This window comes from Eretmochelys imbricata, chromosome 7 (assembly GCF_965152235.1).
Source record: "Eretmochelys imbricata isolate rEreImb1 chromosome 7, rEreImb1.hap1, whole genome shotgun sequence".
NCBI lineage: Eukaryota > Metazoa > Chordata > Testudines > Cheloniidae > Eretmochelys > Eretmochelys imbricata.
In genome coordinates, this window is record NC_135578.1 from 111,301,872 (window position 1) to 111,315,064 (window position 13,193).

General features: G+C 39.4%; 1 protein-coding gene across 1 annotated transcript in view; it reads right to left on the reverse strand.

The window, feature by feature from the left end:
* CCDC172 (coiled-coil domain containing 172) overlaps window positions 1-13,193 on the reverse strand; it is a 65,158-nt gene that overhangs the window by 20,216 nt on the left and 31,749 nt on the right. Inside the window, exon 9 of the mRNA XM_077822868.1 lies at window positions 12,927-13,014. Coding sequence (XP_077678994.1) covers window positions 12,927-13,014 — 88 coding nt within the window. The remainder of the gene's footprint in view (window positions 1-12,926; window positions 13,015-13,193) is intronic.

The window sequence follows — 13,193 nt, forward strand, 5'->3', positions numbered from 1 at the left end:
TATGGGTTGGTAGTTCATGGGAAAGCCATAATAGCTTGTGAATGTGACAGATGTCACTGATTTAGAGCTCAGTAGTTTAGTGATATTGTGCATGACAGCATTTTAGTTACGTACTTTGATATGCTTGTATGCTTCTATTGACCTATACTTTTGTTTTCTTGAAATGACTGTCATGAGGTCCACAGACTCTTTTATGATGTTTGTATTAATTTGTCTTTGCATCTGTTTGTCTTGATTCTAGCCTATGTGCTTCAAGTAGAAGTACTGTATATGCATCCCAATGGCCACAGTAGACATGTGAATTGACAGTTGATGTCAACAATGGAGAAATATCATTGTATTCCACCTCGCACGTAACTCATTGTGAGCTCACCAAACTGCATGGAAACTTTTAAAAAACACCATAATAGATGCTCAAATTTAATGTATACCCCCAATCAATAATAATAATAATAAAAAAACAAAGTAAGAGGACCGAAATGTGCCACCATGGCTAAACAGAGTAAAAGGGGGCAGCTAGGGGTAAAATGGCATCCCTTAGAAATTGGAATTCAAATCCTAATGAGTAAAATAGAAAGGAGCATAAACTCTGGCAAGTGAAGTGTAAAAGTACAGGTCAAAAAATAATTAGAAATTCAATTAACAAAAAACTCATATAAACCAAAAAAAAATAAAAATAAAAAAAAATTAAGTACATCAGAAGCAGGAAGCCTGCCAAACGATCAGTGGAGCCTCTGGACAATTGTGGGGAGCACTACGGGAAAGGAGCACTACGGGAAAACAAGGCCATTGCAAAGCAGATAAATGAATTCTTTGCATTAGTCTTCACTGCAGGCGACGTGAGGGAGAGTCCCACACCTGAGCCATTCTTTTTAGGTGGCAAATCTGAGGAACTGTCTCAGATTGAGATGACAGTAGGGGAGGTTTTGGTTCAAATTCGTAAATAAAATAGTGATAAGTCACCAGGACCAGATAGTATTCACCCAAGAGTTCGAATTCTGAAGGAACTCAATATAAAATTGCAGAACTACTAGCTGTGTGGTATATAACCTATCATTTAACTCAGCTTCTGTACCAAGTGTGACACCAATTTTTTAAAAAAAGGCTCCAGAAGTGATCCTGGCAGTTACAGGCTGGTAAGCCTAACTTCAGTACCAGCAAATTATTTGAAACTATAGTAAAGAACAGAATTATCAGATGCATAGATGAACATGATTGGTTGAGGAAGAGTCAACGTGGCTTTTGTAAAGGGAAATCATGCGTCACCAATCTATTAGAATTCTTTGAGAGGGTCAACAAACATGGACAAGGGTGAGCAAGCTGATATGATGTACTTGCGCTTTCAGAAGTCCTTTGAAAAAGGTTCCCTCACAAAAGGCTCTTCAGCAAACTAAGCAGTAATGGGGTAAGAGAGATGGTCCTCTCATAAATCAGTAACTGGTTAAAAGATAGGAAACAAAAAGTAGGAATAAATAATAAGTTTTCAGAACATAGAGGGTAAATAGCAGTATTCCCCAGGAATCTGTATTGGGACTAGTTCTGTTCAACATATTCATAAATGATCTAGTAAAAGGAGTAAACTGTGAGGAGTTTGCAGATGATATAAAATTACTCAAGATAGTTAAGTCCAAAGCAGGTTGCGAAGAGTTACAAAGGGATCTCACAAAACTGGGTGACTGGGCAACAAAATGGCAGATGAAATTCAGTGTTGATAAATGCAAAGTAATGCACATTGGAAAACGTAAACCCAACTATACATACACAATGATGGGGGGGGGGGTCTAAATTAATTGTTACCACTCAAGAAGGAGATCCTGGTGTCATTGTGGATAGTTCTCTGAAAAATCCTCTCTGTGCAGCAGCAGTCAAAAAAGCTAACAGAATATTAGGGACATTTAGGAAAGGGATAGATAATAAGACAGTAAATATCATAATACCACTATATAAATCCATGGTATGCCCACAGCTTGAATACTGTGTGTAGTCCTGATGGCCCCATCTCAAAAAAGATATATTAGAAATGGAAAGGCACAGAGAAGGGCAACAAAAATGATTAAGGGTATGGAACAGCTTCCATATGAGGAGAGATTAAAAAGACTGGGGCTGTTCTGCTTGGAAAGGAGACGACCAAGGGGGATATGCTAAAGGTCAATAAAATCTTGAATGGTGGGGAGAAGGTGAAGAAGAAAGTGTTATTTATCCCTTCACAAGAAGCAAGGGTCACCCAATGAAATTGATAGGCAGGAGGTTTAAAAACAAGCAAAAGAAAGTAATTCTTCACACAACAGACGGTCAACCTGTGGAAGTTGTTGCCAGGGGATGTTGCGAAGGCCAAAAGCATAACTGGATTCAAAAAAGAATAAGAAGTTCATGGAGGATAGTTCCATCAGTGGCTGTTAGCCAAGATGGTCAGGAATGCATGCTCTGGGTGTCCCTAAACCTCTAACTGCCAGATGCTGGGACTGGACAACAGGAGTGGATCACTCAATAATTGCCAAGTTCTGTTCATTCTCTTTGAAGCATCTGGCATTGGCCACTGTTGGAGAGCTCACCTTAGGGAGAGCTCAGTCTCAGCAGTGCACTTTAGGAAGAGTTCAACAGTCCCCCAGACCTAGCCCTTCCTATACACCCCTCAATTAGAACCACCAGACTTGTGGAGGCAGAGAAGATGATCCAGCCCATAGACCTTTAACAGGGGAAGTAGGAGAAAGATGAACTCTCTTTGCGAATGCTACCTGAGAAGAACTCTAAGATAGTAAAACCTGTAAATATTCCTGGTTTGGAACAGAGGGGTATGTAGGGCCAAGTCCATTACTGATGTGTAAACTGTGTAATTCCATGTATTTCACTGAGCTTGCAGAGAGTTAGCAGACAAACTGTACAGTTACCTGCTATGATACAGGGAACTCTTATTATCAACAAACGTCAGTATCCAATTCCTGGAATTTTCCATCAGGGGTTCTGAGCAACGCATCACTATACACATTTCAAATACAGCCTCCTATTAGGTGAAGTGACTGTGGAGTACTAGAGCTGAGGTGCACTTAACATCTTCATGTTGTGAGGAATTTGTCCTTTAAACTGGAGATTACAGAAACAGCATTGTGCTGCAGTTTATCTTGAAATATGTGACATGTGCCCTAACTGATTAAATGGTGATGGCAGTATGGTGGATTTCAAGTACATGAATGTAGCAGTCTGCAGATGGACAGCAAAAAGTTATGGCTTAGCTGATATTTATTGTATTGTCAGTTTCATTTCAGAAAGACATTACTCTATATACAGTACAGACATAGTGAAGGACAGATCCTGCAGCTCTAACTCACTCAGTACCCTCATTACAGTCTATGAGAGTTGTGCCTAAGAAAGAAATGCAGGATCAGGCCATTAATGAATATTTTCAACATGTGAATGTCATGTAGCAGTAAATGGAAAAAAATTGCAAATAGTTTGTGTAATCTCTCTCATCACATACAGAGTCAAAATGGTCTCATATTGGCTTGATCAAGGGAAGAATCTTAACAGGAAAATGAATATTTCAAGAAAAATATACTTTTTTTTTTGACAAGGGCAAAATTTTAAAGTGTTCATGACTGTGATCTGATTTTTAAAGATTTATTTGAAATACTCCTTCCTGTGCATAAAGACAGGCTTTTTTCACTAATGGAAAAATCAAACTGTGCTGATGAATCAGAAGAGCTCAGTCTGTCTTTCTGAGCATCACAAGCCCATGAAGGCCAGGCTTCTCAGTAAGATTTTTCAGGAGGAAACCCAGCCTTCTGCAGGTCACAAAAAAGAAACTTAACTCTTTCCACCAGAGAGCTTCAAAACCACTTGAAGTGAGGAGGAAAGTTCTTATAACTGAATTCCTCACATTTCTAGCCATGACTAGTCTTCATTCACTGCCACTGATCTTATTATGGATTAAAGACTGGAATCATGCCCATTCCTCTGTATTCAACTGGGAATGGGAAAGTCTGAACTGGCTTAAAAAATTACAGAGTGTGCATGCAGATGATCATCTGCAGTTACTCGGGACCCACTGCAATTTAGGTGAAGGAGGCTCTCTTTGTTTAGTTTTGGGGGAAGATATGGAGGGTGATTTTTTTTTTCCTTTTTCTTTTTTTTTTTAACCTGATGAGGCCCCTTCATTGCCCTGTCTGGTCTCTGGAATGGAACCATTAGCTCAAGAGATGTCATTAGGCTGCCCATACCCTATTCAACATGTCCCTTGGCTTTGTTTCATTGTACAGTGCAAACTCATGAATGCAGTGTGATATCGTTCACCTGCACATCCACCAATGTGATATATGCCATCATGTGCCAGCAATGCCCCTCTGCCATGTACATTGGTCAAACTGGACAGTCTCTACGTAAAAGAATAAATGGACACAAATCAGATGTCAAGAATTATAACATTCATAAACCAGTCGGAGAACACTTCAATCTCTCTGGTCACGCAATCACAGACATGAAGGTCGCTATCTTAAAACAAAAAAACTTCAAATCCAGACTCCAGCGAGAAACTGCTGAATTGGAATTCATTTGCAAATTGGATACTATTAATTTAGGCTTAAATAGAGATTGGGAGTGGCTAAGTCATTATGCAAGGTAGCCTATTTCCTCTTGTTTTTTCCTACCCCCCCCCCCCAGATGTTCTGGTTTAACTTGGATTTAAACTTGGAGAGTGGTCAGTTTGGATGAGCTATTACCAGCAGGAGAGTGAGTTTGTGTGTGTATGGGGGTGGGTTTTTGGAGGGGGGTGAGGGAGTGAGAGAACCTGGATTTGTGCAGGAAATGGCCTAACTTGATTATCATGCACATTGTGTAGAGTTGTCACTTTGGATGGGCTATCACCAGCAGGAGAGTGAATTTGTGTGGGGGGGTGGAGGGTGAGAAAACCTGGATTTGTGCTGGAAATGGCCTAACCTGATGATTACTTTAGATAAGCTATTACCAGCAGGACAGTGGGGTGGGAGGAGGTATTGTTTCATATTCTCTGTGTATATATAAAGTCTGCTGCAGTTTCCACGGTATGCATCCGATGAAGTGAGCTGTAGCTCATGAAAGCTCATGCTCAAATAAATTGGTTAGTCTCTAAGGTGCCACAAGTACTCCTTTTCTTTTTGCGAATACAGACTAACATGGCTGTTACTCTGAAACCTGATATTTTGGAATGTTGTTGATATGAAACTTGATCTTCATATAGGCTCTGATAATTTTCTTATAAAATAAGAATGCCCATTCTTCATAGGGACAGAGTGTTGCTAGAACACACCTACTATATGCTGTTTCACGTTATTCCCGGAAATACATCTAATATCAGTGCCTGTAAGATTTAGAAAGGGAAATTAAAGATGTACAAGTTTTAATATGAAGTATCTGATTAAAAGTAATGAAATAAAAATGATTGTACAAGAAAGAAAACATTTTATATTAAATGAAAAAGTGTAATAAAAAATTAAACCTGTTTGATATCCTGTTTAAGTTGTTTTGTAGGGTACAGACCAGCAGATGGCACTAAAGTTTTCCTTTTACAAAACCTCCTATTGTGAATGATAACCAGGACTGCCCAAATTTTCTACTCTATACTAACAAGAATTTATGAACCATAGAAAGAAGAATTTAATGACTGTAAAATCCTGATCTCAAACAAGAACAAGCCTCACTTTCAGTGTGTCTGTTTACTGTATTTAGTTTGATTTGTCTGAAATATCTTTATACATTCCATCCTGCTTGGAAGTTTTGGGCCTGTTTACACAAACATTTAGTTTTCAGCAAATTGGGGTGTAAATCTATCCTGTACCACTCTGCTACCCACTGACTGTTCGTGTGGGCACTGCTGAAGCACACTACAGTTTATTAGTGTGCTTTTATCTACCCTGTTCTCTTTTTTTACACTAATATTTAAGTAAATTACAGCATTTTTGAACTGTAAAGGCAAGCAAAGCCTGCAGCCCTCTTGCCCTCTGTTAAGAGCTGATGTAAAGAGCTGCATAGTGAAACCCATTTGCAGTGCCCAACATCAAGAAGTTTTATTGATTCTGCAAAACCCAGTAACTAAATTCTTAAATATCAACTTCTAGAATTTTTTACATACATAAAGACATAGAGCACTATCATGACACCCTTTTCCAAATAAGTTGCTTAGGACTTTAAACACTTAAAACGATGAATTGGAAGAAATGAAGTAGCTCCCACATCAGGTTTTTAAATAAAGTTTGAACAACTCAGCCTACTTTTGAAGCATGAGTGACCGACAGGTTTGCCCTGTAGGTGAGATTATAGCAACAGTAGAGACTGCTGGTAACTGGTAATCAATTTACAGGAGTGGATGAAAAATCACAAGTGGTTGGGGGTTGTAAATATTCCTCTGAACCTGTTTGATATTTTAAAAAAATGAAAATGAATGAAATGTGATGCATTTAGTACCTTTAACAAGAACGTAAGTATAATTTTAGTGTTTTTGACAATCGATGAAAATAGTATTGCTAGCTCATGTGTCAAGGTTCCTCCCCTACTCTGAACTCTAGGGTACAGATGTGAGGACCTACATGAAAACCTCCTAAGCTTACTTTTACCAGCTTAGGTTAAAACTTCCCCAAGGTACAAATTAATTTTACCCTTTGCCCTTGGATTTCCACTGCCACCACCAAACTTTATCTGGGTTCCTGAAAAAACAGAGTTTGGACACATCTTTCCCCCCAAAATCCTCCCAATCCTTGCACCCCACTTCCTGGACAAGGTTTGGTAAAAATCCTCACCAATTTGCATAGGTGACCACAGACCCAAACCCTTGGATCTTAGGGCAATGAAAAAGCATTCAGTTTTCTTACAAGAAGACTTTTAATAGAAGTAAAGGAATCACCTCTGTAAAATCAGAATGGTAGATACCTTACAGGGTAATTAGATTCAAAACATAGAGAATCCCTCTAGGCAAAACCTTAAATTACAAAAGAGATACACAGACAGGAATATTCATTCTATTCAGCACAGCTATTTTCTCAGCCATTTAAAGGAATCATAATCTAACACATACCTAGCTAGATTACTTACTAAGTTTTAAGACTCTATTCCTGTTCTGTCCCCAACAAAGCATCATACAAACACAGACCCTTTGTTTTTCTCCCTCCTCCCAGCTTTTGAAAGTATCTTGTCTCCTCATTGGTCATTTTGGTCAGGTGCCAGCAAGGTTACCTTTAGCTTCTTAACCCTTTACAGGTGAGAGGATTTTTCCTCTGGCCAGGAGGGATTTTAAAGGGGTTTACCTCCCCTTTATATTTATGACATCATGTGTAAAAGAAAGACCCATAATTCCAGCTGAAATCAATGGATGCAAATGTGTGGTTCAGCGTCTCTGAGAATCAGACCCAAGGCATCTCAAGTTAGCAACTCCAAAACTGGGGTGCCAAGTGGCTACTTTTGACTGTTTGGGCCTTAGAATTTTTATTTCTGGCCCGGTAACCAGTTATCTTTTGATAGCAGAAGATGGTGTTAAACTTAATTGCTTTTCTGTGTATGGTATATTGCACATATTGCCACAGAGAAGGCTATTTGCCTTGGCCTTACATCTAAAATAAAAACGGAAAATTAGCAATTTAGAAAAAAACAAACAAAAATACAATGTATAATATCCCATCAATAAGAGGTTGACAAATCCCCAGCTAATGTGATGAGATTTATAGGAATTTGGTTAGCTGACCAGCTGTCATTTGTATTTTAACTGAGAATATGCTAGAGCATGCTGATCAGAAAAAGTAGAACTACTGCTATTTATATCATTGCCAAACATGCTGTGATGGGAGTGTGCACCCCACACAGGCCCTGAAAGGGTTAATGTGGGCTTGAGAGGCTGCACCTGGAGGGAGAACCAGGCTTAAGTGAACATGAAGCCCAGCTAGGTAGGAGCAGGCTCCTTCCTATAAAGCCAGGAAATTTAGAGCAGGAGGCTGTAGGGAGAGTGTCTGTAGTCACTTTCTGTGAGCAGAAAATCCAAAAGGGAGAATGAGACTTGGAAGAAGGGTCAATCCTAGAAGAATTGTGGGGGAAAGAAAGCCTGAGAGTGCTGCGTAGGAAGAAGCCCAGGGGAGCAGCAGCAAGGAGTGGGACTGAGCAGAACTTAACTGCATGTTATAGGGTCCCTAGGCTAGAACCCAGTGTAGAGAATGGGCTGGGTTCCCTTACCAGCCATTGGGAAGTGGCACAGGATTGTTGGAAACACCAGCTGGCCCACAGGGACTTTGTTACAGTGGAAGGGGAGGACTATTAAGTGTATGTCTACATTACAATTAGACACCTGCAGCTGGCCTGTGCCAGCTGACTCAGGCTCATGGGGGTTGGGCTGTGGGGTTGTTTAATTGCACAGTAGATGTTTGGGCTCAGGCTGTAGCCCTAGCTCTGGGGCCCTACCATCTCACAGGGTCCTAGAGTCTAGGCTCCAGCCCAAGCCCAAAGGTCTACAGGGCCAGCTGCGGATTTGTAATTACTGTGTAGACATATCCACAGTGGCCTGGCCAGAGGGCCGAGTCAGGAAGAGGGAGCGTTCCGAGTTGTGGGGGGAGTCACAGCATGAGTAACCGACAGAAGGGGGAGGCCAGAGTTGGTAAAAGCTGATCTCCAAATGTAGAGATAGGAGGTGCTACCCGTGGTGAGTGTACCTCTTCACACTTGCCATGAATGATTAGACCAGTGGCTCTCTAACTTTTGTACTGGTGACCCTTTTCACATAGCAAGCCTGTGAGTATGACCCCCCTCCTTATAAATTAAAAACACTTTTAAATATATTTAACACCATTATGTATAACTGGATGCAAAGCAGAGTTTGGGGTGGAGGCTGACAGCTTGCGACCTCCCCATATAATAACCTCGTACCCACCCTGAGGGGTCCTGACCCCCAGTTTGAGAACCCCTAGATTAGACCTACCTGATCCTGCACTCAGTGTAGTCAATTATACTACTGTATCACCATCTACTTCAATGGACACAAGATTAGGAGCCTCTGTTGTTGACTCTCTCTTTTGGCTGTGATTTTTTTTGTTTATTCCGTTGTCATCTGGGGGAAATGGGGATACTAAATGTCTTTTAAATGCGTAATCCTACAGTCATTTCTAAGGGAAAACACCCTGAAGTGTTTTGCCTGAGTAAAGGCTGTAAAATAGTTGTCTGTATCTCTAATTGTCTTTAGCTGAACTAACAGCAAAATTATTTATCATGTTAGACCTTGCTGTCAAACTAGGAAATCCTCACCCCAGCTTTTCTTTAGTTAGCATTGGCACTAAAGGCCTCACCATGTTCTCCTCAGGTTCATGTAGACAAAAAATCCAACTTTTGCAAATATTTTTAATTGGATAATACTGCTCATATCACTCATTTGAATTTTATTCATACGCTATTCAAATACTTTTTTTATTTAACATCTATTACATGTATACTTTACATGTTTGGGCTGAATAGCTACCCGTAAATAATACCATCGGAAAAAAGACACAAGGAACACTTGTAAATGAACAATTTAAACACATGCATACTGAGATTGAATATTAATAACAGGTTTTCACCAGATTAGGAGTCAAATCCTAGTCAGTTGATTCTCATGGCTAGTACAATCAATGACAATGACATTATCTGAATAAACAAGGCAGGAAAATCCTAATCCCAGTACAGAGAAGGCCCAGATTTATGTAATTTTCACTTTCTTCCAGTCCCATACCATGTAAATTACACCATTTTAGCCACCTTGAGGTTCTCTGACATAACTTATGTCTCCTTATACAACACCTCTTAATTTGACTCAGTTCAGCAAAGGACTGGAGCACTCGCGTAACTTTAAATAGGCAACTAGTTTTATTGAAGTCACTGTGACTACTGATATGCTTAAAGTTAAGCTTATACTTAAGTGTTGTGCTGAATCAAGGCCTAAAAGGATTCCCATGAAAAAACACTTTAATATTAATTATGAAGTCAACTGTCATCATGAACTTTAACAGCAATAGTTATTGGTAATGGTAATAATTCCTATTTTATATGACTAAGTGGTTTTAGAATATGTTTTGGGACCAATTCTGCAATCCATACACGGACAAAACTGCTATCAAACTCTTTCCCTCCATCTCAGACACAAGGGGGGGGGTCAATTTCCAAAAACTGTAAGAAAATATGGGTTGTGGAGCTTGGATACAGTATTTCACTGTGGACAAATAGATCCACCCTCCCCATCACTCCCCTGGCTTCCTCCACATCTGTGGAGTACCCTGGGCAATGGACCTGCAGCCCTGAGGCTAAAGTGGCAATCATGGATCATACAGCATTGGGTAGGGGAGGATTCCTTAAACTTAAACCCCAAGGAAATCCTCATCAAACAGCACAGTTACTTATACTTATATATGAAAATAGGATTTAGTCTGTAATGTTAACTGATGAGAATTAAGATAGTGATGGGGGGGGGGTGGATTAGAAAACATGTACCTACTAGCAGAGTGGCTTTGTGATTGCTGCCACTCTATAGAAGTTATTTTGTACTTTCATCTTTGTACTTCTGGGTTATGGCCTGCTTTATGAAGCTTGCACAATTGAGCTTTTAAGGTATAAATAACCATATGGCATGTAAATTTCTCCTGCTGGCAGCATAAGTGTCTGTCTTAGAGGAGACCCAGGCTATTACCTTTCCTAGTAAGAGGAGGAATATGATGAAAGTGGATACACAGGGAAAATGGTACACTCAGAATGGAGTTAGTTATGGACTCTACTGTATCTGTACTGGCTTGTGTGCCATATTCAGAGATGGTAAAGGAACAGCCTAGGCAGGGATGCCTGTTGAATATGAGAATGGGATCACTGCCAAAACAGGAAAAATATTATTTTTGAAGTAACCAAATGCCCACATTAATAAACAGCAAAAGGAGAATCTTTGTTTTCCCAACAAGAAATATGAAGGGTGATAGCGTAACAACAAAGGCTTACTAAAATGTGTGTAGCTAAAGTACTGCAAAGACTGGTTTCTGTGACATTTAAATCAATCTTCTGTAAATTATTTATTTGCCTGAAGACTTTTGTGATAATTTCTGCAAAAAAGAAAGATACATGCATGTTAATTTGAAATATATGAAACAAATTCTAATTGTGAGACTATTCTTTATAAATAACTTAAAAGGGCAAGGACATGGTCACAACCTCCACCATATGTCAGCTGACTTGGGCTAGTATGTGGCCAGGAGTATTCACCACTCTCTTTAAAGAGGTATACTAGATATTGTTGCTGTGTGTACTCTTTCACAGGAGTCAAAAACAACATGCCTGTCTTGGGTACAATACCTTTGGGAACTATTTTCAGAGTATCAGCCATGTTAGTCTGTGTTCGCAAAAAGAAAAGGAGTACTTGTGGCACCTTAGAGACTAAACAATTTATTTGAGCATTCGATGCATCCGATGAAGTGAGCTGTAGCTCACAAAAGCTTATGCTCAAATAAATTGGTTAGTCTCTAAAGTGCCACAAGTACTCCTTTTCTTTTTGCGAACTATTGTCTTTGCACAGCTCCTGCTCCCTTGTCCCCAACACATGGGTATGTCTACATAGCAATTAAACACCTGTGGCTGTCCTATGTCAACTGGCTTGGGCTATGGGGTCCCAGAAGGATGTCCCCTAATGGGGTCCCAGAGTCCAGGCTCCAACCCAAGCCTAACATATACACTGTAATTAAACAGCTCTGTAGCCAGCTGATGCGGGACAGCCACGGATGTTTAACTTCAGTGAAGACATACCCACAGTGGCCTAATGCCAAAATCTAGCCCTTGAATTTTAAGAAGACTGAATTTCTTTGTATCATATGTAATGTACCAGGATACCAAATGAAATTTATTTTGTTTACACATCATATACAACATCCTATACATAGTGAAGTATGTAACGTTCCCAAACCACCTCAATCAGCTTTAAGATTAGTATAGCTACATTGCTATATTTAAAGTTGAGCATTTCCGTTAGGCATCTCATTTTGAGAGTTTAATCTCACTCTGTGTATTTATGTGACCCCTGTCATCATAGTATATGAGCATCTGCCAGCATTATTATTCCCGGCCTTGCTTGAGAGTGTACATTTTAGATCTGTTTTAGACCTCTGAGAAATCAAAAAAGTAGAAGTTTGCATTTTACAAAACTTTGTTTTACTTGCTCATGATAAAGTTAATGAATGAGGTTCAAGGTTACCATCCTTCCAAATAAAGCGTTATGCAATAAACTACTCTGGCACAAACATTTTTACTGTTCATTAAAACCAATGTACATACATCCAAATAAACCATATCCTGTCACTGATGCCACATTTTTTCCCCCTAGTGGCAGTTGTATCATCAAACAGTAGCTAGACCAGACTCCAAAATACATCAACCAAAACCCCTTCACTCCTGAAAATGAGACCCTTAAAGTATTTACCTGCAATGTGTTTGTCCCCTACTTTTAAAAAACTAATATTAAGAGTAGTAAAATTCATAAATTCACAAGTGCTGAATAAATAAAGCTAATGTAACACAAACTAACAGTTATGAAAATTGAAGAAAAGGTTGATATTTAGAAGAAAATATGCAGTCTTCTCTAGTCAGTTTCCATAAAGAACCCTATGAGTTTACAACATTCAGTAAGTACATGAGAGTTGTCCTCCTCTGTGGCCCAATTGCAACATGTCTATTTAAATAAAGGTTGCTCTCTAGGATCAATGTAGCTCATCCTCCATGGTCTGTTCAGCATTCAAGAGGCTAATATTAATGGTGGCCCTACAACTAAATCCCTGCATCTTTTGCTGAAAATTTCTCAGTCTTAACAGGTAATTTTTTTCTGACTTTCCCTTTTCAGTGAAAAATGGGGCTCTTGGCAGTTTGCAAATGGTGGGCCTAAAATTAATGGAAATTAGGAGCGCTCAATAAAAATAGCATACCATCTGCAGAAATTCAATTTCTGTTTGAAGAGCTTCACAAACATTTTCCAAGTCATCTTCTTTGTAAATTTCCAGTTCTTTTTTTATTCTGTTTCAATTAAAAAAAAAAAGTCATATCCAAGGCTAGTCAATTGTATTACTGTTTCATTCAAATTTGGTCCAAGCCTGCAATCTGCTCAGCGTTCGCAGACCCTATCCTCCCTGCAACAGATCTGATTGCGTGATCAAGAGCTAGATTTGCAGTTATGATAGACCTGCATGTTCAAC